The 20,140-nt window shown below is 51.1% G+C and overlaps 1 protein-coding gene across 2 annotated transcripts in view; it reads right to left on the reverse strand.

Moving 5' to 3' along the window:
* Nol4l (nucleolar protein 4 like) overlaps positions 1–20,140 on the reverse strand; it is a 124,804-nt gene that overhangs the window by 64,998 nt on the left and 39,666 nt on the right. For both annotated transcript variants that reach the window (XM_026787062.1, XM_005363227.3), the window contains exons 2-3: positions 12,683–12,838; positions 7,029–7,140 (exon numbers count right to left, since the gene is read on the reverse strand). In XM_026787062.1, coding sequence (XP_026642863.1) covers positions 7,029–7,140; positions 12,683–12,838 — 268 coding nt within the window. The remainder of the gene's footprint in view (positions 1–7,028; positions 7,141–12,682; positions 12,839–20,140) is intronic.

The following is a 20,140-nucleotide window of genomic DNA, read 5'->3' on the forward strand; positions in this document are numbered from 1 at the left end:
TTATTAGAGATGGGTTGATCGGGATATCAGAATTAGCCAGTAAGGGCTAGAGCTAAAGGGCCAAGCAGTGTTTAAATGAATACAATTTGTGTGTTGTAATTTCGGGCATAAGCTTGCGGGCAGCGGGGTGCTGGGGACGCAGCCCCACCGCTCCTATTACTACAAGGTCTGGTCACATGGGCCCCTGCAGCAGCCACTCCTTACAGGCAGGGCATCTGCGCTGTGCCACAGCCCCATTTACCACAGGGCACAGCTCTGCTCAGTCCGGCCACCTGCCAGGACCCTGAAGGCATTAGGTTTCCAACTCTGGCCAAAGTCGGCTCCTCCTGGTAAACACCTGCCTCTGCCTGTCCCACTCCAGCCTCGGCCCCACAGTGGCCCCCCATCCCCCATAGCACCCTCTGGGACCAGATGGCTCGCAGATCTGAGCCAGGCCCCCAGTGCCATCTACCCTCCCAGATCCTGGTGCTGCCATAATCGCATGCAGAGGAGGATTTTTCTCTCTGCTGTCCTGAGGATCAAAGCTACGTGTGTTTGCTCTTTCTGTAGAAAATCTGCAATGTGCAGAATGGTGTGGAGAAGAAAATTTAAAAGCGTAATTGCATCAAGCAGCCTGGCATATGCCCTGTTTATTTTTCCTTGTACTTCTCTTTGCCTACTTGATATCATAATGCATGCAGAGAATTACGGTTCAATTTCTTCTCAAAAACGGTATTCAATTTAATTAAGTTATTTATTTTGAGGCAGGGTCATGCTTTGTATGTAGCCTAGGCTGGCCTTGAATTCATGATCTTCCTGTCTCAGTCTCCTGAGCAGTATAGGTAATTTTTTCCCTTAAACATTTTGCCATGCATATTTTCTCATAATTTACCTGAGCCATATACCCTTATGATTGATTAGGTATGGGCTAGTGTAACCAACACTGCAGAGAACACCTCTGGGAATAGATACTAGTCTGTATGCTAATCTTTTCCATCACAGAACTATTCTAAGAGATGGAATTTATGGGTCATATCGTAAAGATGACTCGAATTTCTGCTCAAGGTGGCCATGACATCAGCCTGGCTGCCTGACATCTGGACCTCTCCAGGTTGGTTTTACTCTAGACTTTCCATCCTAAGGTCTCTACTTCATCAAAGGGTGGGATCCGAGTGGAGAGGAATGAGAGCAACTTCCCCACCAAGCAAAGCCTGCCCTCCTCTGTCACTACCACAGTCAAGAGCCAAGCCGTGGCAAACGCAGATGCCAGGGACAGGCTGCAGGCAATCACAGGACCATTTGCTCCCCTTATCCCTCGAGAGCCAGCACCCAGCTACAGACACCTTCACCCATGCAACACCGTGCAAGTGAAAAGGCCGCAGGAGGACAAACACGTGTGAGTAATGTCCAGGAAGTGTAAGCACAGTGCGTCTAGAACGGCTCAATGAAATATTACTAAGACAGTTCATCTCTAAGTCTTTGGCTACAGTGAGAAAAGGAGAGAGAGCTTCTGAAACACGGGGGCAAAGTCACCCCAGTTCCCCTCAATCCCCCACCAAAAGAACAGAAGAGAAGGAGAATGGCCCCAGACCAGACTGGGTCCAAGACTTCTGTATACCCTTTCTGTAGCTTGTATACGAAGAAATTATAACTAAAAATGTTTGCTGGCCACCTAGGAATCTGGAATACAATTCCATACTGATTACTCTGACTCAAAATGGTAGTTATCGAATTCATGCCAGCCCACTAAAAAAAAGAAAAAGAAAAAAGAATGTAGCATCACCGGTACCGACAAGTCACTTGAGTTTGTGTTCTCGTGGCCTGCCTCTACACCCCCTGAATTTCACTTCCATACTCAGTTCAGACCCCTGAGACTGCACGGATGTGCGTGAGCACTGTGCAGAAGGTAGGGAGGGCTGGTCCTTATTTCCCACCTTTTCTGGGTGGGGCAGGGAACGCATGGGCCTCGCTTATAGGAAAATGGAGCTGGTCTTTTCCTCAACAGACCACCATTAACCTAGAGTTGATTTCCTTAACTCCAGGGAGCTTTTAAGCCCTGCTCTGCCAAGACAGATTGGGTTGGAGGCAGCCCAATTATTAGATAAACCATTCCAGGGACAGTGAGATGGGGGTCACAGACAAGAGTCACGCTCCTGTCTCCAAATCATGGCACTTCTGGCTGAGAAGTGCGACTTCACTTTAATTCCTTCAAAGGTGAAGTTGTCCAGTATGAAGTTGTTGGACAACGTGGAGGTTGTGAAGGGCCACCCACCCACACAATGGCCTTGGTCATCTACACAGGTGAGAAGTCCTGAGGCAGCTTACACTGTACCTGAATGCTAGAGCTGCTTATCAAGAAGCAGTAAGAAAGCAGATGACAGTTTAGCCTAGGGAAAAATAAGAAGCAGCAGCAGCATGGCCAGGCTGGTGAGCTGTAGGCAGAAGGAAAGGGTTTTCCCTGGTTTGTGCTCCCCAGAATCTCCAGAAAGCAGAAAATGCTCCTGGGACCCAGAAGGAGCTGGGACTGCTCTGGAAGAGGTGGGCAAGACCCCTGTGGCAGGGAAGCAGACAAACAGCTGTCAGAAACACCTGCGTTGATTGCTATGCAGTACTTAGTCACTCAGTTCCAGGAGTGAGCACTTTGTTGGGGCATCTGTACAAAGGTGGGCAGAGGACATTCCCAGTGAGGAAGGGAGCCATGGAGCTGGCATGGGAGGTCAGAAGTGGCTCATCACAGCAAGGAGAAAGGCAGAGGGCTGGGGGAGCCACATGAGCTCTGGATATGGTGAGTGGAGAAATAACAGTAGCAAGACTGATGGATACCCACTGTAATGATGCTCGCAGGTGGGAAAGATGCCACGCCAGGCAAGCTAAGGCAGGGTGTAAACAGGAAGAAGGGAATTCTCTTGGCTCTCTGGACAGAGTGGTCCTCTGTGCCCAGGCCATATTGCTTGATGCTACTGCACTGGATGCTGTTACTATGGAGAGAGGAGAGCTAAGAGGCATCACCTACAGAGGCTAAGTGATCCAGCAGGCTGCTGGAAGAGAGGCTGAGGAAGCTCCCCTAAGCAATGTTTCAGCACCTCCTTGCCAAGGAAAATGGAAACCAGCCCAAGTGCTCAGCCTAATTCTCTGGGGCTCTGGAAAGGATCAACAACTTGGGCTCTGCCCAGGATAGAACAGGCCAAGCCACACTCAGCTCCACAGTGGATACAAATGGTACCTGCCAATCAACACAGATTCCAAAAGGGAACGACCAGTCTTCAGATTCTCCAGGCGCCCATTCTCACAACCTTTTACCTAAAGAACTCCTCAGTTCAGAGATGACAGAAGTGTCCAAATATTGGCCAGGGGGGGTATAAGAACTCTATTGGGCACTGAAGGGCATGTGCAAGAGGAGCAGAAAAGCCACAAGACCAGCCAGCCTTGTGGAGTTCAGACACAGAGACAAAACAGGGATCCCGAGCCTCGGTGGAAGGAAGGTCAATGGATGGGCGAGCTCCAGGGGCCTGCAGAGTGGGCACTTTTTACACAACCACATCACACATCACTCATATTTACTGCTCACTGCCTGAAGGGGAAAAAGAGGCTGAGAAAATAGGAGGGGTGGACAGGGTGAGGTAGGGTACATGGGCATCCATTAGAGTCAAGAGCACCCTGGAGTAGCTCAAGAAAGCTTTTCAAAGAGCATGAAGTGGATTCCTCAGCCAAGAACTGAGCATGTCCTAAGGACTCCACAGGGACCCAAAGGCCCCAGAAGATGGGCCCCTTTTTTTGCAGCTAGGACAACACCACACAGAAAGGTTATGCAGCTTCCCACTGTCACACGGAGTATGAGAATGGGGAGAGAAAAGGCCAGCCAACAAGACTGAGGAGAGCCATGGGCAGGACAGGACCGAAAGCACAGGAAGGAGGGCTCTGGGAGGCCAGCATGGTCCTGGGAACTACAGAGAAGTCTGGCTTGGTGATTCACATGCTCCCAAGGAAGCAGAAGCCCAGCCCACGTTGTTCACCGTCAGCTCAGAGTTTGCAACCATGTCACAGTAGAGAAAGCAGGAATGTGCCCTCCGAGGCTCCTCTGCCCAGGAAGTCAGGCTGCTCTGAAGATGAGTTCCCCTGGGATTGGCTGGTGAGGTTGTGGTGTAGAGGCCCTGGAATACAAGGACTTCCAGATCCACTGTAGCTTGCTTTGTTGTAGGGAACTGGGGGCTGTTGGGCCCCACACTCTGCTGGGGACAGGCCACTCACTGGGGCTACTCTGCTTCCTCCTTTTCTTTCCAGCATGAGGCCAGGAAGCTGGGCAGTCTACCAGCAGCTTCCAGAGAAGACTCCATCCTGTCCCCTGTCCCCCCTCCTCCCTACCTTCCTGGGCCTCTGGGGGAAGGGAGGGCTAGCAGGCAGAGATGCAAGCTGAGAGAACACAGAGGGTAGAGATCTCTCCTGCCAGGGAGAAGACTGGCGACAAGGACTTAGATAGGGGCTGAGGCCCCAAGCCATGGAGCAGAGAGGGAGCCATTCAGACTCCAGACTTCCTCACTGGCAGCCTTGAAATCTAGCACACGTGCGGACCCAGCTACTTTGCTGAGGGTGGGGGTTAACCTTACCGTTCTGGCCACTGGCTGCGAGTGTAGGTGGGGAGGGGAAGCTACCTGGGCCCGAGCACCACAACCTAACAGTGGAATCCAGGTCGCAGGCCCTGCACAGTGCGTCCCTCCACTCTGCTGACAAGAAAGACAGTTTTGCTGCTTTCTTCTCTAGGGAGATGGGTGAGGGAAGCCTGGATGAGTGATTTCACCCAGCAGCTCTTGGGGTCTTGGTTTCCTTGGCTGTATGCCAGGACTGACAACTCATGGCTATTATGAGCAACAGATTCTCAGAGAGGGTCCCTAACCTGCTGTGGGACACACAGCAGGAACGGGACTGTACACCAGGACCCTTGGCCTGGTGCCTACTCTTCCACAGGCTGTGCGCTGTCTGACTTCCTGTAGCCCTCTCTCTGCAGTGGGAAGGTCAGCTGCCCAGGACTGAGGATGGGCAGGCACCTGTCCTCTCTCCTGTCAAGACAAGCCCAGGAGAGAGGTTCAGCACATAGTCCTCAAGCTGGTTTAGATTCTATGCAGTTCCCAGCTGTGAGCAGCCCCCCTTCTCCTCCTTTCTGGGGTTTGGAGGTGGGAAGGACCCTCCTAAGGTGGAGGCAACCAGTGGAGAGGGAGCAAGTTGCTGCTAGGCTCCCGTGGACCTTGCAGCCTTTGGGGAGGAGCACCCCCCTCACAGTTGGAAGCTGAGCAGGAGAGCTGGGAGGCCAACAGTCCCCCAGGGCAGCCTTGCCTCTGTTCCTTCAGGCAGCAGTTTTGTGCCTGGCTCCTCCAGTTGCTATGGAAACAATTAGGGCAGGAACAGGAGAGGACCAGCATACTTGGGTGGGCAGGATACAGGCAGTTAGCACTGAGGCTAAACCTGCCGTGTTGGGAGTACACAGAGAAAAGCTCTCCAGGCCCATTGGCAGGGCCAAGGATTATCTTGGCTTGACCCTGGGGTCAGGTTATATGTGATAGTGTGCCAAGCATCCCTTAGGGTCACTCTCCCATGCTAGAGCTCAAGTTTTACTAATCCTCGGAGTAAGGACACTTCCGAACCCCAAAGACAGAGCTGAGGCCTACAGCCTCACAGCCTGGCCCAGGAGCCTGCTCTCAGCAACAGAAGAGCATTAATGGGTTCTGGCTAATGTGCCTGACTGGCATCCACGAACTAGTGATTCCCAGGCAGCAGACTCTCTTCATTTGGTGAGTCAGCTGGTATCACAAGTTGCTCAGGTGCCTCAGGGGCACACATAGGAAAACCTTGCCTACTGCCTGTGCTCCTGTAACCTGGCTATCATCACATGGCTGACATTTCCTCCCTAGGTGGGTGGAGGCCACAAAAGTTCTACCTGGATAAGTGGCTTCCTCTCCATTCCTACTTTGTTCTCATGGTCAGGCCACTGCCCTCCCCCTTGCCCTGCTGACCATGGCTTATCATTTGCAGCCCTGAAGCCAGAAGAGGCACAGCATGTTATGGGGGAAGGGCCTAGAACTCTGATCAGTGTCCCTCCAACCCATGACACACTAGAGCCATGAAAATGTGCTGGCCTGTGTTACAGTTAAAGCCAGCTGCAGCTAGACAAATCTGATGGGCTGTTATGGTTGACAGAGTGGGGAGATATTGAATGGGTACCTTTGATGTTCTCATTGGGCTGAACATAGCAAGGGGCAACTTCATCTACTCACAAGTGGTCTGTCCATTTTCAATTGTAATCAGGCCTCACTGGTCTACTGATTGGAGGTCACATGGCTGTGCACAGGGGGGAGCAGACTTCAGTGAGGACCCAACACTAGAAGGTGTTAAGGACCAAAGGGTAAGAGGAACATGACTCATGGGGTATGCGTCTCTCTTCAGAGACCAAGACCCGTGTGTATGTGAGAGGAAAAACAGCCCCAGGGGCAAGGCCAAGTGGCTAGGACAACAGTGCCCAGAGAACAGGAAGGGGACCCATTTTTTTCTTTTCTTTTCTTTTTTTCTTCGGTTTTTCGAGACAGGGTTTTTCTGTGTACCTTTGGAGCCTGTCCTGGAACTAGCTCTGTAAACCAGGTTGGACTCAAACTCACAGAGATCCGCCTGCCTCTGCCTCCTGAGTGCTGGAATTAAAGGTGTGCGCCACCACCACCCAGCAAGGGTACCCATTTCTAACCAGAAATGATGAGGGAGGAGAGAGGCTAGCCTTGGCCTTGAAAGGCAGGGTGGATGGGTTGTTGACTTAAGTAAAACAACGTTAAAAAAACAACCCCCCTCCCGAAACAAATAATCTGTGTAGGGTGCACACATAATCCCAGCGTTTGAGATGCCGAGGCTGGAAGGCTGGGAGTTCGGAGTCAGCCTGGGCTACACAGTGAGACTCTGTCTCAAAAACAAATAAGCAAACAAGTAGTTAGTTAAAAAGTTAAATGAATCCATACAAGGTTTCTGGGGCAGTGCCACCAAGCACACTGGCTTCTGGGAACAGGGGCCCCCACCTTTGGGCTCCGGGCCGCTGGAGTTAAAGTGCATCCTCTTCTGACATTCCGTGCAGCTCATGAGGAACCGAGTCACAGCCTCTCTGGGGAGGAAGGCGTAGGTCTCCGCGATCTGCCAGAAAACAGTTTTCACGTCATGTGCCACCTTGGAGGCATCTTAGTCACCAGCAACAAGGCCAATGGCCTCCATTCCTTGCTGTAAGATGAGCCACTTGTTTGTTAAAACTTGAATAAAGAAGATTAAAAACTGCAAATGAAAAGCATTTAGACATGATCTAGTTTTTAACCTTTAATAAGTAATATTCTTCTTAGAACATTGTATTGCTGCCACTAAAGGGTGAGCTTACGAACGTTGCTCTAGAATACAACCTCTGCTCCGAGATGTATAAACTAAGACCCACTTGTAAATTCACTGGTCTACTAACAGAGCCCAAGGTCCACCACTGATGTCCTGGCTAATTCACAGGCCAAGAGCCTTTTCCAGCAGAGCTATTGGAGGCTGATTTGGGGGCATCCAGTTTTCCACACTGTACTACTTGGGGACCTTATGTTCATCCTTGTAACTAAAGATTCAGTTGAGGTCACACAACTCTTGAGAGGCAGTGTTGCAGGTCACACCATCCCATAACGAGGGAGGCGAGCTGGTGAGGGAGGAAGTGGAGACGGAATGGAGAGAGAACATGAGAAGGCTGGGTAGGAAGCAGGAAGGGTGGGTGTGGGCTAGAAATCTAGTAAGAGGGTCAACTTTGCTCTAGGTTTTGGGAAACTTTCTGGTTCTTCTTTGGCTGTCCATGTGAAGCCATTGATCCCCTTCCATGCTGCCGAGAGCCCGGTTCTCCCGTTCTTCTCCACTAGGGGGCAGCATCACCAAGCATTCCTGTCCTTACAAAAAAGTTGGGTTAGGGCTTTGGGGCCACTCTGGACCGCACTGGGTCTGCCTGTGGCCAGCACACAGTCAGCTTCTATAGGGACCAAGGATAAGGACTCAAGGGCATTCTGAATCTCTGCTGCTAGAGGAAAGGAGAGTTGGGGTATGTAGGTGGCTAGGGTGTGCTGCTGTCCTGGAGCAGCTCCCTTTGACAAACCTTCAAGGCTCTCAGCCCAGCCACTGGCCTACTAGTTCCATGGCTATTCCTGCCAGCTGCAAACTCAAGTTAATTTTGGTGACACAGTTGTTACTTCTCAGCTGATTTGAGGCTCTGCAGAGCAGGCAGTCTCTTTGATGAGCTATCTCCCTTCTAAATCCCCTGCCTGATTGCCTTGCTCTGGAGGTCAAGGACAAGGGCCAACCCTAGCATCTCTGGCTGCAGCCACAAATGGAAGATCCACAGTGGAGGAAGCGGACAAGGTTGGGAATGAGGGCTGGAAGGTGGGGGTTTTCCGCTAGGAAGGTGGGCATCTTCATCCTTGCCTAGAGACCTGAAGTCCCTTTCAGAGCACGCTGATTGGGAATAGTGAGCTCGACTGTAGAAGGGCAAGAGGAAGAGAGAGGTCCAGACAGAGCCAAGGCCCAGACTGACTGGCCAAAAGATGAGGTCCTGGACACCCCTGAAATACTGCTCCCAAAGTTGGGCCTCAGAAGGACTGAGTGGATGTGGGGAAGAGAGCCATAGTAAGCTGGAGGAGGTGGAGGCTCCCTGCTTACCTGCACTGGACAGTCACTTCAGAGGACTCAACAAATTCCCCTGGCCCAGCTGCTCTGCTTAGCGCTGCACACAGGATGAAAATGGCTATTCTTGCTGCCTGGCCTGCAGCATACACAAGAGTCTATTTCCAGGGTGGGATGGTGACCAAGACGGTCTCCTGGTCTTGGCTGTGCCATGGGAATACATCTTACGACCCTGGGTCCCACAGGGGAATGAGAGAGGTGAGAAATCCTTGGAGCTATCAGAGGGCGGGGCAGAGCGTGGAAGGAAGCCTGGGAAAGCAGTTCTGTATGACCAGAGAGACCCACACGCACAACACACAGTCCCTCTTTTCCCACCACCAGCATCTTTTGATTCACCCTTCGGTTGGTCGAGGACTGGAAATGGAGCCTCTATTTCTGCCTGAGTGCCAGGATGCCACAGACTCACAGGAACAGAATGAACACACACACACACACACACACACACACACACACACACACACACACACACACACAGAGAGAGAGAGAGAGAGAGAGACCAGAAAGGCAATCCTCACAAGATATCTTGTCAGGAGGATGGTGGCTTTCAGATGGCTCCAGACCCTGTTTTAGAAATAGATACACATGTACAAAACCGAACCAGAGAGCTGCCTGTGTATTTTGGAAGGAGATGCTCCAGGGCTGGGCCCTGTCCCCAGTTAGGTTTCCCTCAGCTGCCCTGATCTGCCTGCTGAGTAGCTCTCAGAGTCTCCTGCTGGGACCTTGAAACCATGTGTGGATTTCCCTTTTCTGTTTTCCCCAGTGTTAAAAACTGAGAGATTTTACGGGCAGGGAGAGAGCAGAAGCTACCTGCCAAGTCCCTGATTTACAAGGCCCATTTTTGCTCCCCAACTCAGAAGCCAACGAGGTGGGTGGGGTGGGGTGGGGTGGGGATTTGCACCACTTTACGAGATCCTCCTTCTGTCCTGTGGTGGATTAGCACCATGGTGGGCCTGGAACAGCTGTTGACCACATCTGGTCTCAACTCCAAAGTGGCCTGGGTAGCCAGATCTGGCCTCTAGGGTCCCTGGAGGGAAGAGGAAGTGAAAGGGTTCCTCCAACCCTGATTGAGAGAGATCAGGGAAGTATTTGAGAAAAGGGCTCAGGGAACTGAAGAAACCTTGAACTTTCTGTGTGTTTAGTGAACTTTCAGTGAAGCTCCTGGGATCCTTGGACTGTCAGGTTACCTTGTTTGGAAGGCTATGGTGGGGCTCCCTGCTCAAAAGGGGGCTCCCCCTGTATCATCTGACGGAAATGCCTTTTTTTCCTGACTCTTAAAGACTCCAGGCCCTACAAGCTCATAGCCCTTCCGCTCTAATTCATGGCATTGCTAGAAAGACTCTCTCGTCTCCTGAAGAGTTGGCCTCCCTTAGTGCCGTGAACACGGCTGCCCAGTCCCCTACTGTCTCCCAAGCCCTTAAGATACTTCAGGCCTGGAAAAATTTTCAAGTCCTTGTGCCTTAAAGATAGAAAATCAGACCCAGGGTTCAGTTTTGGCAAAATACACAGTGACAGATCCAAAAAGCCGCTCATCCGAGGGCTTGATGAAACCCTGCAGTGCCAGGCTGTGCCTCTCTACAGCCGTCAGCACAGGGTTTGCTTGGGGGCTCTTTCTAAAGGCAATGGGCAGGGTGGGGGAGCTCCTACCTGCAGAGCAAGGTTGAGGAGCTAGGCTGGGGTGGAGGGAAATGGAAGCAGATAAGATGAAAAGAACAAGGCATCCAGGTACCACCTCTGCCCCAGAAACAGAAAGGGTGGCACAAGAAAGGTGGCAGATAGGAGAGAGAAGAGTGGAGAGGCACAGGGGGAACAGGAAACACCGGCTCCTTGGCCTTGAACCACTGCAGAAGGGACCTGGCCTGCTGGGCTCAGCCTTGGCCCTGTGCTGAAATTCCAGCTGTGTGTGCAGCCCAGCTGGCTCCATGCCAGTCATGTGCCAGCTCCAGGCTGATCAGAGAAATGGGGCACATGGCAGCATACACACCAGAAGCCAGGAAGTGTAAAGGGCTAGCTGTTCATCCACTTAGTCCAGCACACAAGGGCTAGCAAGACCGGATGTCTCAGAGGCCTCAGACACCATTGAGGATTGCCTGTGAACAAGGTTTGGTGCTAGGCACTAAGGAGCCAGGGAAGTCACCAGATCCAGACAGTCAGGCCCACGTGCCTGACAATAGCCAGTAGCTGGCATGATAGTTTGCCTCAGGAGACCTATGGCAAGGAAGCATAGATACTGGTCAGTTGCCAGGTTCTGCCCCAGCTGGGTGACCTCAGGCAGGCTGTGGCTCTCACCTTAAAATGGGGCTCACAGAAGGCCCTGCTTCATGCCTATGGCCTTTATATGGATCTGACTTAGAAGGTGAAACTGGAAAGGACTGAGGATACAGCCTGGCATATGGGCCCAGCACTATGTTAGACTCAATGATGAACAAACACTGCCTTCTCAATTCCAAGGGGACCCTGCTGGTTCAGACTGATGGTCCTCCCTTCTACGGCCTCATTTGGAAATAACCTCAGACTAGCTTCCTTTCTCATGGGCACATATACTGCCAGCAGGAGGGGTGGGAAGACAGGGTGATAGTCCTATGGCCCTCAACTTGGTTCCTGACTTCTCCAGGCCCCTAGCGGAGGACCCATCCTAAAAAGAGGTGGCTCAGTGGTTAAGAGCACCGGCTGCTCTTCCAGAAGACACAGGTTCAATTCTCAGCACTCATACAGCAACTTACAACTATCTATAACTCCAGTCCCTAATGCTGTCTTTTGGTCTCCACGGGTACTGTATTCGCATGATGCACAGGCTTGCGTGAAAAAGCAAGGAGCTAAATAACCATTCAGACAAAGGCCATCACCTGAGAACAAGGATCTCTAGAATTTTGGATTCTGTGAATTGGGCCATGTAGGGAAATCATACTACACGGGCCATCTCCACGATTGCCCAAGGCTGTCTACACACAAGAGACATTCACACCTGGTGTAGGGGCAAGCCTAGCCCTAGAAAGACAGAACTATAGGATTCTAAAGAGACGATCAACATGGAGGGCCTGGAAGACACCAGCTTACTGCTTCTCAGGGTCTGTGTGACCTCGGATAGGAGGCTGGAGGTTCTGGGTCTGTTCCTTTAACTAGGAAATGGACCACAGTGCCTTAGTCACCGGAGGGCCTTAAGGACTCAGCTGAGAATACAATGTCTGGCTTGTGGGCTCAGACCTGGGCATCAGCCGCAGGTATAGACTCGGGTGGGGCCAATACGGGAGGGGGCCTTGGCCTAGCAGGCTCCTGAAGGTTGGGGCCACTGCTCTATTTTCCAACTCCCTGGTGTGTACTGTTTCTCTAGGGAGCCATTCCACTCCTCTCTGCCCTCCTAGAGGTAGCCAGTATACATGCTGCCTTCTCCATGAAGTCCCCCAGGAATGGGGTTCTTGCTCTCTCAAAGCAGGTCATGGAGACATTTCTCCTTTTGTGTTTATCTCTCTGCCTTCAGCCTCTCTGGCCCCAAATTGTAACCTCTTGAAAGTAGGAAGCAGGTCCTCAGACCCACAGCCTCTGGGGAACTCACAGGGCTGGCTGACAGTGTGTGGTAACCTGGCTAAGCTCGCACGCAGGAGGCATCTAGGGCAGGCTGGCAAGCAGTCCATGCCATGCTGTGGAAGCACTGGCCCCTGCAATTCTTATTATCTGTGCTCCCCCAGCAGGCTACAAGAGGCTGAAACTGGGGAAGGAGGGCTTCCTCCCTGCCCTGCCCAACCCTTCTCCTTCTCTCCCTCTCCCTCCCTTCAACCTGCTTCTCCTTTGTGCTCTGACCGCAGAGCCCGCCCCTCACCCTGTGAGCCATCTCTGGCTGCCATGCCCTTGCCCCATGCCCCCCTGGATCCCCAAAGGCCGCTTCATCACGCCTCAGCTCCCTGCCCCGCCTCCCGCCCAACATGTGCGGAGCCCATGGCCTCCTGCCAAGGCCTGGGGCTGCCAGCAGAGGCAGAGACAGAAATCTCACCGCTCGGTAGGTTTTCTTCTGCCCAGCGTGCTTGGGGGCTTTGCCTGGCTCTGCGGAGCTCTCCACGTGCATCGAGTAGATGATGTCAAAGAAATCTTCCACCACAGCAACCCGCTTCAGAGAGATGCCCTCGGGCTCCGACAGGCCATCTGCCCCCTGTGACAGAATGGACAAGCGGTGTTAGTGTCAGGGCTGATGGTGGGTGAGAGCTGGGCCCTGAGGCCAGGCCACAGGTCAGGGGAGGGGGGTAGGGACTTTGCTGCTCCCTGGCCCAGCATGGCCTCCAACAGTCTGGCTAGAGGTTGGAGAGAAGAGGGTGCCCACTGGGTCTGGGGGAGGGTACCAAAGTCAGGGTGGCTGAGGGGCTCCTAAATCTACCAGCAACAATGGGCAGAGAAACACGACAACACCAGTACAAATTAGGAAACCAAGAGGCTCAATGTTCACAATTCAGACAGATTGTGCCAGACTCCCAGAGAGCTCTCGAATCACACGCTGTGCCAAGACCATCCTAGAAGTCTCTGGGGAGGGGGAGTGCTAAATAGATGCGGGGCCCCATCAGGAGCTTGCCAATTAGCAGTAACCTTTCACTGTGGTCCTGGGTAGGGGTCCCAGGGGACCAGCTCCCATCACCTGGGTGGCTCCTGCCTTCGCCCAGGCCTTTCGGAAGAGCTTTTCACTGCTTTCCTCCCTCCCCACTTCAGCAGCTGAAGCCAGCCACTGCACCCAGGCTCTTTGTGTGGGGAGATGCACAGAAAAACAGGCTGGAGGCCATGTGGATGTGGCAGGGCTAGGAGCCTGATGGCTACGGGCCCCAAGCCTCTTCTCAGGCTGGCCCAACAAGGTATGCCAAGGTGAAGACTGAGTTCCTTGCAGCGGCGGCGGTGAAGAGCTGTGAGAGGCACCTGCATCCCCGCCCCAGGCGCCACACCCCTGAGGAAAGAGACCTTGGGGAGACTACAAGGCTTGAGTTCTAGGTGAGGCCAGTGCGCCATGAAGGTGTTTCCCTGGCCCTCAGAATACGAGGTCCACAGATCTGGGGACACCAGCTCTCAGCCATCATCTCCCTAGGGGAAGATTGGGATGGCTCTAGGGGACTTCAGAGATCAAGAACAAACAGTGCGGAAGGGGCTGGATGATGCACCCAAAGATACAACTCTAAGACAATCCCTCCCCAGAGGAGGCAGGCTCAAGGACAGCAGCCCTGTGGAGGTGTGGGATTCATCTGCTGGCTCACACCAAGAAAAACGCCCGGCACATGGTGGGTGATTGATGAACGACTGCAGTTGAGCAGGCAGTTGGCTAGCAGCAGCAGAGCCACGCGGTGTGGACATGCTCCACCCCACCATGTAGGTGCCGTGTGGCCCTGAGTAGCTGGTTATCCTGCATCTTTGAGCCTCGTGCTCTTCATCTATCAAAGGGGAAGAAAGCACCCTATTGCCTACAAACTTCTATGAGGACAAAATGGGAGCGGGCGCAGCACTTGTACCAAGCCTGGCAGGTAGGGCTGTTCCCATAAACACTGTTATTAAGGAACGCTTTGGAATGAGTGTGGTGGTGCATGCCTTCATGTATATCTCTGTGAGTTTGGGGCCAGCCTGGTCTACATAGCAAGTTAGACATTCAGGGATACATAAAAAAGAGAGACCCTGGGGCTGGAAAGAAGGCTCAGGAGTTAAGAGCACTGATTGTTCTTCCAGAGGAATGGGGTTCAATTCCCAGCACCCACAACTGCCTGTAACTCCAAGATCTGGCACCCTCACACAGATATACATGCAGGTAAGACACCAATGCACATAGAATAAAAATAAATAATTTTTTAAAAAAGAAAGAAATGAGACCCTGTATAAAAAAAAGTGCTTTGTGACTGGCCAAGTTTCTAAGTGTGTGACAGAGCTGCACACTACAACTCTGGGAGGTTCTGATGGTTGGGACATGCCTGGAAACTGGACAGGCACAGATAGCTTAGGCCCTCAGACTTTGTAGTTGAAGAATACAGGTCTTAGCAGCATGCAACAGACAGGCTTCTGTTTTATCCCTTGGCTTTCCAGACAGATAGGCAGCGATGGTAGAATGGGAAAGCCTTTTAGCCACCGGCCAACTTGGGGCATCTGTGGTATGGGCTGTTGAGCCCTAGAACCCCAGGGCATCTCTGTATGATGACTCTGGGCTAAGGCCGCACCTGCCTGATACAGCTCTCTTGCTAGTCAGGATCTATTTCAGTGGGGACCCCTCATACAGCAGGCATCTGTGTAAGCACGGGTGCAGGGAGGCTACATGCTGGTCCACCATCACTGCTCTGCGCTGTGGGCAGACTTCTAGCTTCCCTGGTGGTCACTTACGAGATGAGCTATGAAATAACATGTCTTTCCAGGTTCAAACTCGTCAGAACTCACTTTTACCTCCTTCTCGGGGGAAGGAGGGTTCCCAGCCCTCTGAAGTCCTAAACTGTCTTTATGGGCTCAGCAATGGCCAGCTTGTTTATTAGCTGACTGGTAACTGCCAGCATTTGGAGATCTTCAAATACTGCCCTGACAGAGTTGAGACAGTTCTGGCTGGCCTTGAACTCACAGAGATTTTGTTTTTAAGATTTATTTTTATTATCTGTGCATATTTTTTTTTTTTTTTGGTTTTTCGAGACAGGGTTTCTCTGTGGCTTTGGAGCCTGTCTTGGAACTTGCTCTGTAGACCAGGCTGGCCTCGAATTCACAGAGATCCACCTGCCTCTGCCTCCTGAGTGCTGGGATTAAAGGCGTGCACCACCATCGCCCGGCTTCTGTGCATATTTTTTATCTGCACATATATATGTGCACCACACATGCGAAGAGCTGTGTCAGAGATGCCGGAACTGGAGTTACAGTTGTGAGCGGCTATGTTTGCTGGGAATTGAACCCACATGCTCTGGAAGGGTAGCTGGTGCTCTTAATCACTGAGCTGTCTCTCTAGTCCTCCTGCTTCTACTTCTACAGTGCTGGGCTTACTAGTGTGTGCTACAAGCCCAAGCTCAGTTATAGGGAATTTCTTTAAAAAGACACTGCTGGCTGTGGTGGCACAAGCCTTTAGTCCAGCATTCAGACAGCAGAGGTAGGTGGATCTCTGTGAGTCTGATGATAGTCTAGACTACATAATGAGTCCCAGACCAGTCAGGGCTATACGGTGATAACAAGTCTCAAAAACGAGCAAATAAAATCCCAGTTTATTTATGTGTTTGGATGTTTTGTCTGCTTAAATGTATGTGCACCCTGTGTATGCCTGATGTCCACTGAGGCTGAAAGAGACACTAGGTCACCTGGCACTAGAGTTACAGTCAGTTGTGAGCCGCCATGTCAATGCAGGTAACTAAACCCAGGTACTCTACAAAAGCAGCCAGTTGAGCCATCTCCCCAGCCTCCTCTAATACACCTTTTTTTTTTTTAAAAAAAAAAGAGGGGTATTTATTCATGCACATGAGTGCTCTATTTTGCATGTATGCCTGCACATGACAGAAGAGGGCATTATATTCCATTACAGACGGTTGTGAGCCACCATGTGGTTACTGGGAATTGAACTCAAGGATCTCTGGAAGAACAGCCAGTACTCCTAACCTCTGCGCCATCACTTCAGCCCCATAATCTCTGGGGATTTGAGGCTCACCTGGCCTGCACATCAAGTACCAGGCCAGCCAGAGCTACAAAGTGAGACAACAAAACACAAACACAGAAATAAAAAACTCCCCAAACGAATATACCTAGATAGAACAGCAAAAGCTATTACCGAGTGCCTGTCCTGTCCCTGGCCTACCCCCCCACTGCTATTCTTAGGTACACTTGGGTAAGCAGTGGCTTTGCACCTGCTTCAATGTGACCATAAAATTATCCCAGGGAAACTTCAAGGGAACATTTATCACCAACTCCCCCTTTAAAAACTGATTGCTCAGCAGGGCGTGGTGGCACACACCTATAATCCCAGCACTTTCTGAGGAGGAGTTCAAGGACAAGTCCAACCTCGGCTACTTAGTGAATTTCAGACCAGACTGGGGGCCCGTATAGGAAGTCAAAAATTTAAAAAAAAAAAAAAAAGACCAATTACTTATTTTCAACCTTGGGTCTTGTCTCTGGTAGGGGAGGGCCTGTAACAAGAACTCAGATCACACAAGGTTAGTCCTCTAGTGAGTTGGGGCCACCTGGTCATTGTGTGGGTAACACCCTAAAGGAAGAACACCAGGATGTACATCTGGCCTTCAACGAGAATCCCAGGAAGAAGGTAACAAAGCAGTAACTGTCAGCAGTCACAAGCCCTGCATCCATGAAGGTCATGTGACCTTTCTGGTAAATGTTCCAGGAGGGGCATTCCTTCTCTAGCTGGGATTGCAGACAGGAGTTAAGGGGGCGCAAAGTGTCTTCCTGATAGCCTTGGGAACCTTGTCCACCCCCACCCCCTGCCCTGATAGCCTTGGGAACCTTGTCCACCCCCGCCCCCTGCCCTGGACTGATGATTCTGAGTCCAGGGCCTTGTACATACCAGGCAAGTGCTCTGGTTCTCCTTAGCCTTGGGATGCCTCTGCCCACCCACTTCTGCCTAGGACCCAAGTCAGCATCATCCAGTGCTGAGAAAGGAATTTCATTTTTCTTATGGGACTGGATCAGGGGGGACCTGGCCTCTCCTGACTCTCCCAGCTTCCAGAAATGCCAGGTGGGAATGGCGGTAAGAAACTCTATAGCATTTCATGGGAAAGGACATTGGGAGATTTTTCTCTGTAAGAAAGAACATTTCCATGGTAACATACTAAAGAACCATCCAACTCCTGAACAACCAAACAGACCCAAACTAACCTAACTGGACATGATATTCATTTTGAAAATTGTAGAACCACCAAACTTTCTTAGACATTGCCAGTTCCCTTAAAGCTAGCCCATTTGAATTCTGATCCAGAAGTTGGTTTCCAAGCAACTGAAACAATCACAAAATGTCTACTTTAATTGTAACTGATATTTAGAACTCTGATCCTCCAAGTGTGGGTCCGACATAAGCAGCACGAGAATTGAGTGGTGGTGGCGCACACCTTGAATCCCAATACTCAGGAGGTGGGGGAAGGCCAATCTCTGAGTTCGAGGCTACTCTGGTTTACAGGCTACATAAGAGAAACCCCATCTTGAAAAACAAAAACAAACAAAAGTTTAAAGGGGAGGGGGCTGGAGAGATGGTGCAGCTGCACTGGTTACTCTTCCAGAGGTTCCACATGGCAGTTCACAACTGTCTGTGACTCCAGTTCCAGGGGATCCAACACCCTCACACAGACATATATATATATGCAAGCAAAACACCAGTGCACATTAACTAAAAATACAAAAAAAAGAATCATATGAACAGTTGCTAAAAATGGGTGTTTGGGGGCTGGGGATATGGACTAGTAGGCAGAGTGCATGTCTAGCATGCATGAAGCCCAGGGTTCAATCCCTGTCACCACATAAACCAGACATGATGACTTCCACCCATGATACCAGCACTTCCAGAGTATAGGCAGGAGTATCAGAAGTTCAAGCCAATTTTCACTGTATAGGGAGCTCAAGGTCAGCCTGGGCTACATAAGATTCTGCCTCTAAAAACAAACAACAAACAAAACGCACATATTTTCATAGTCTATCTCAGTCTACCAAGCCTTTGCTGTGAGGTTTTAAAAAGTCTATCCCAAACGACGATAATGCAAAAAGATTTTGAGAAATGCTGATTAGAACATCTCCACAATTGAGACATGTTCTGGGCTTCCAGGCCTTGTGTGTTAATGTTTTCATCTCTAGCAAAGGCTTCCTATCCCAAAGGGCGGGGGGGACGAACTCCTATTGGGCAATGTTACTATATATTCAAGAAATCTGCCCAGAGACTAACTGTGGATTACAGGGATATGGACAGGGACCCCTGGCAAGCCTGATCCCGCACTTTGACTTCTTGGCAAAGTTACTTTAGGAGGGTCTTGACAGGGATTTTCTGGATTGCTCAGTTTCTTCAAGTGACCAGAATACTCATCAAAAGGAAAGGAGATTGCTATATACAGGGCTGAAGACCAATGAGAGGAACCAGTACAATTTAGCCAGCCAGTAAGCTCCTGCCAAGTGACCTCAAGGCAATCCTTGGGAGTATTCCCTAAGTCAAGCCCTCTGATGGAATCTTGACCATCTCCCACAGACCCCTGGTCTTGACAGCCACCACAGTACAAGTGCTAATGGACGGCAGTTCTGTCATCATCTGTAGTAATACATTACATACTTATCAAGGTGGGAACACCGTTTCAATACGCAGGGCACCTTTCAGTCCAGCACCATCACTGTAATAGGGCACCATGCTTCCCAGCCACAGGAAGGCCATGGTCGAGAGGATGTTGCTAAAAACAGGGACATTTCTCAAGTGGGTTCCTCCTAAGGGAGAGGAAGGAACCATGGAGAAAATCCTTAAAATATGTGGTCTTGGTGCATTCCAGATCCAAGTCTTAACGAGGCATGAAAATCAACAGGATTGCTGCTGGAGGATGGCATCAGTCAGCAGAACACACCCCAGGGGAAAAACCTTTGGCTTCCACTTGTGTGGGAGTTTGGGACTTCAGGGGGTTGATTGCGCAGGCAAACTCAATGATGCTGCTCCATCCCATCTAGGCCAGCCAGTAAAGAAACTGAGAACACAGCAAGAGGCACTGGCCACACTTCTCCCAGATACTGACAGGGCTTGTTCCCCGCTTTAATCAATTTGGCCAGGACTTGAATTTGGGAAGTTTCAGGATAAGGAATTGCCTAAGTCTTACTCCAAGCCGTGAATGGAGCTAAAAAAAAAAAAAAAAGAACCCAAGGGAGGAGTCAGCTCCCTGCAGGGGAGCCACAGAGGGGTAGGGAGGAGGTGGAGAGATCTTAAAACCACAGAAAACCGAGAATGAGAGAGCTTCACCAAAGCTCTGAAAGTCTCTCTCAGAGTCCCAGGAGCAGCTGGTGGGGATTTGTAAGGGGCAATCAGACGGCCAAGAAGGGCCCTGCTCAAATACGAGTGACGATGTTTATTTCTCCTGACCATATTACCTAACTGAAAAGAAGCAATCCCTTCAAAACGAGGCTCTCCCTGGAATTCTCTGGCGCCCAGTGCCACCGAGCTCTGAAGACCTGGATGGGGCAGAGGACCCCCACCCCCATAAATAAATGCATATGCAAGGCACGGAGGACTCAATGTAGCACCTGCCTCTTCTCCACCCTCGTGCTCAATCTCCAACTGTTAGTGCGGAGCACTGCCACCGAGTCGCACCTGCCATCTGGAACAGCCTCACATATTCCAAGACCTCCTTTCTGCTTCGCTGCACCTCTATCTTCTCTCAAATCACGCTGAGGACGGACATGCACTCCCTGGGCCACTGAGAAATTGCCCGGGATGGACCCCAAAACCACAGCGAGGTGCCACATCCTTCAAGATGCTCCCAGTAGCCTTTTCCTTTTCTGCTCTTCT

This window comes from Microtus ochrogaster, linkage group LG8 (assembly GCF_000317375.1).
Source record: "Microtus ochrogaster isolate Prairie Vole_2 linkage group LG8, MicOch1.0, whole genome shotgun sequence".
Classification (NCBI taxonomy): Eukaryota; Metazoa; Chordata; class Mammalia; order Rodentia; family Cricetidae; genus Microtus; species Microtus ochrogaster.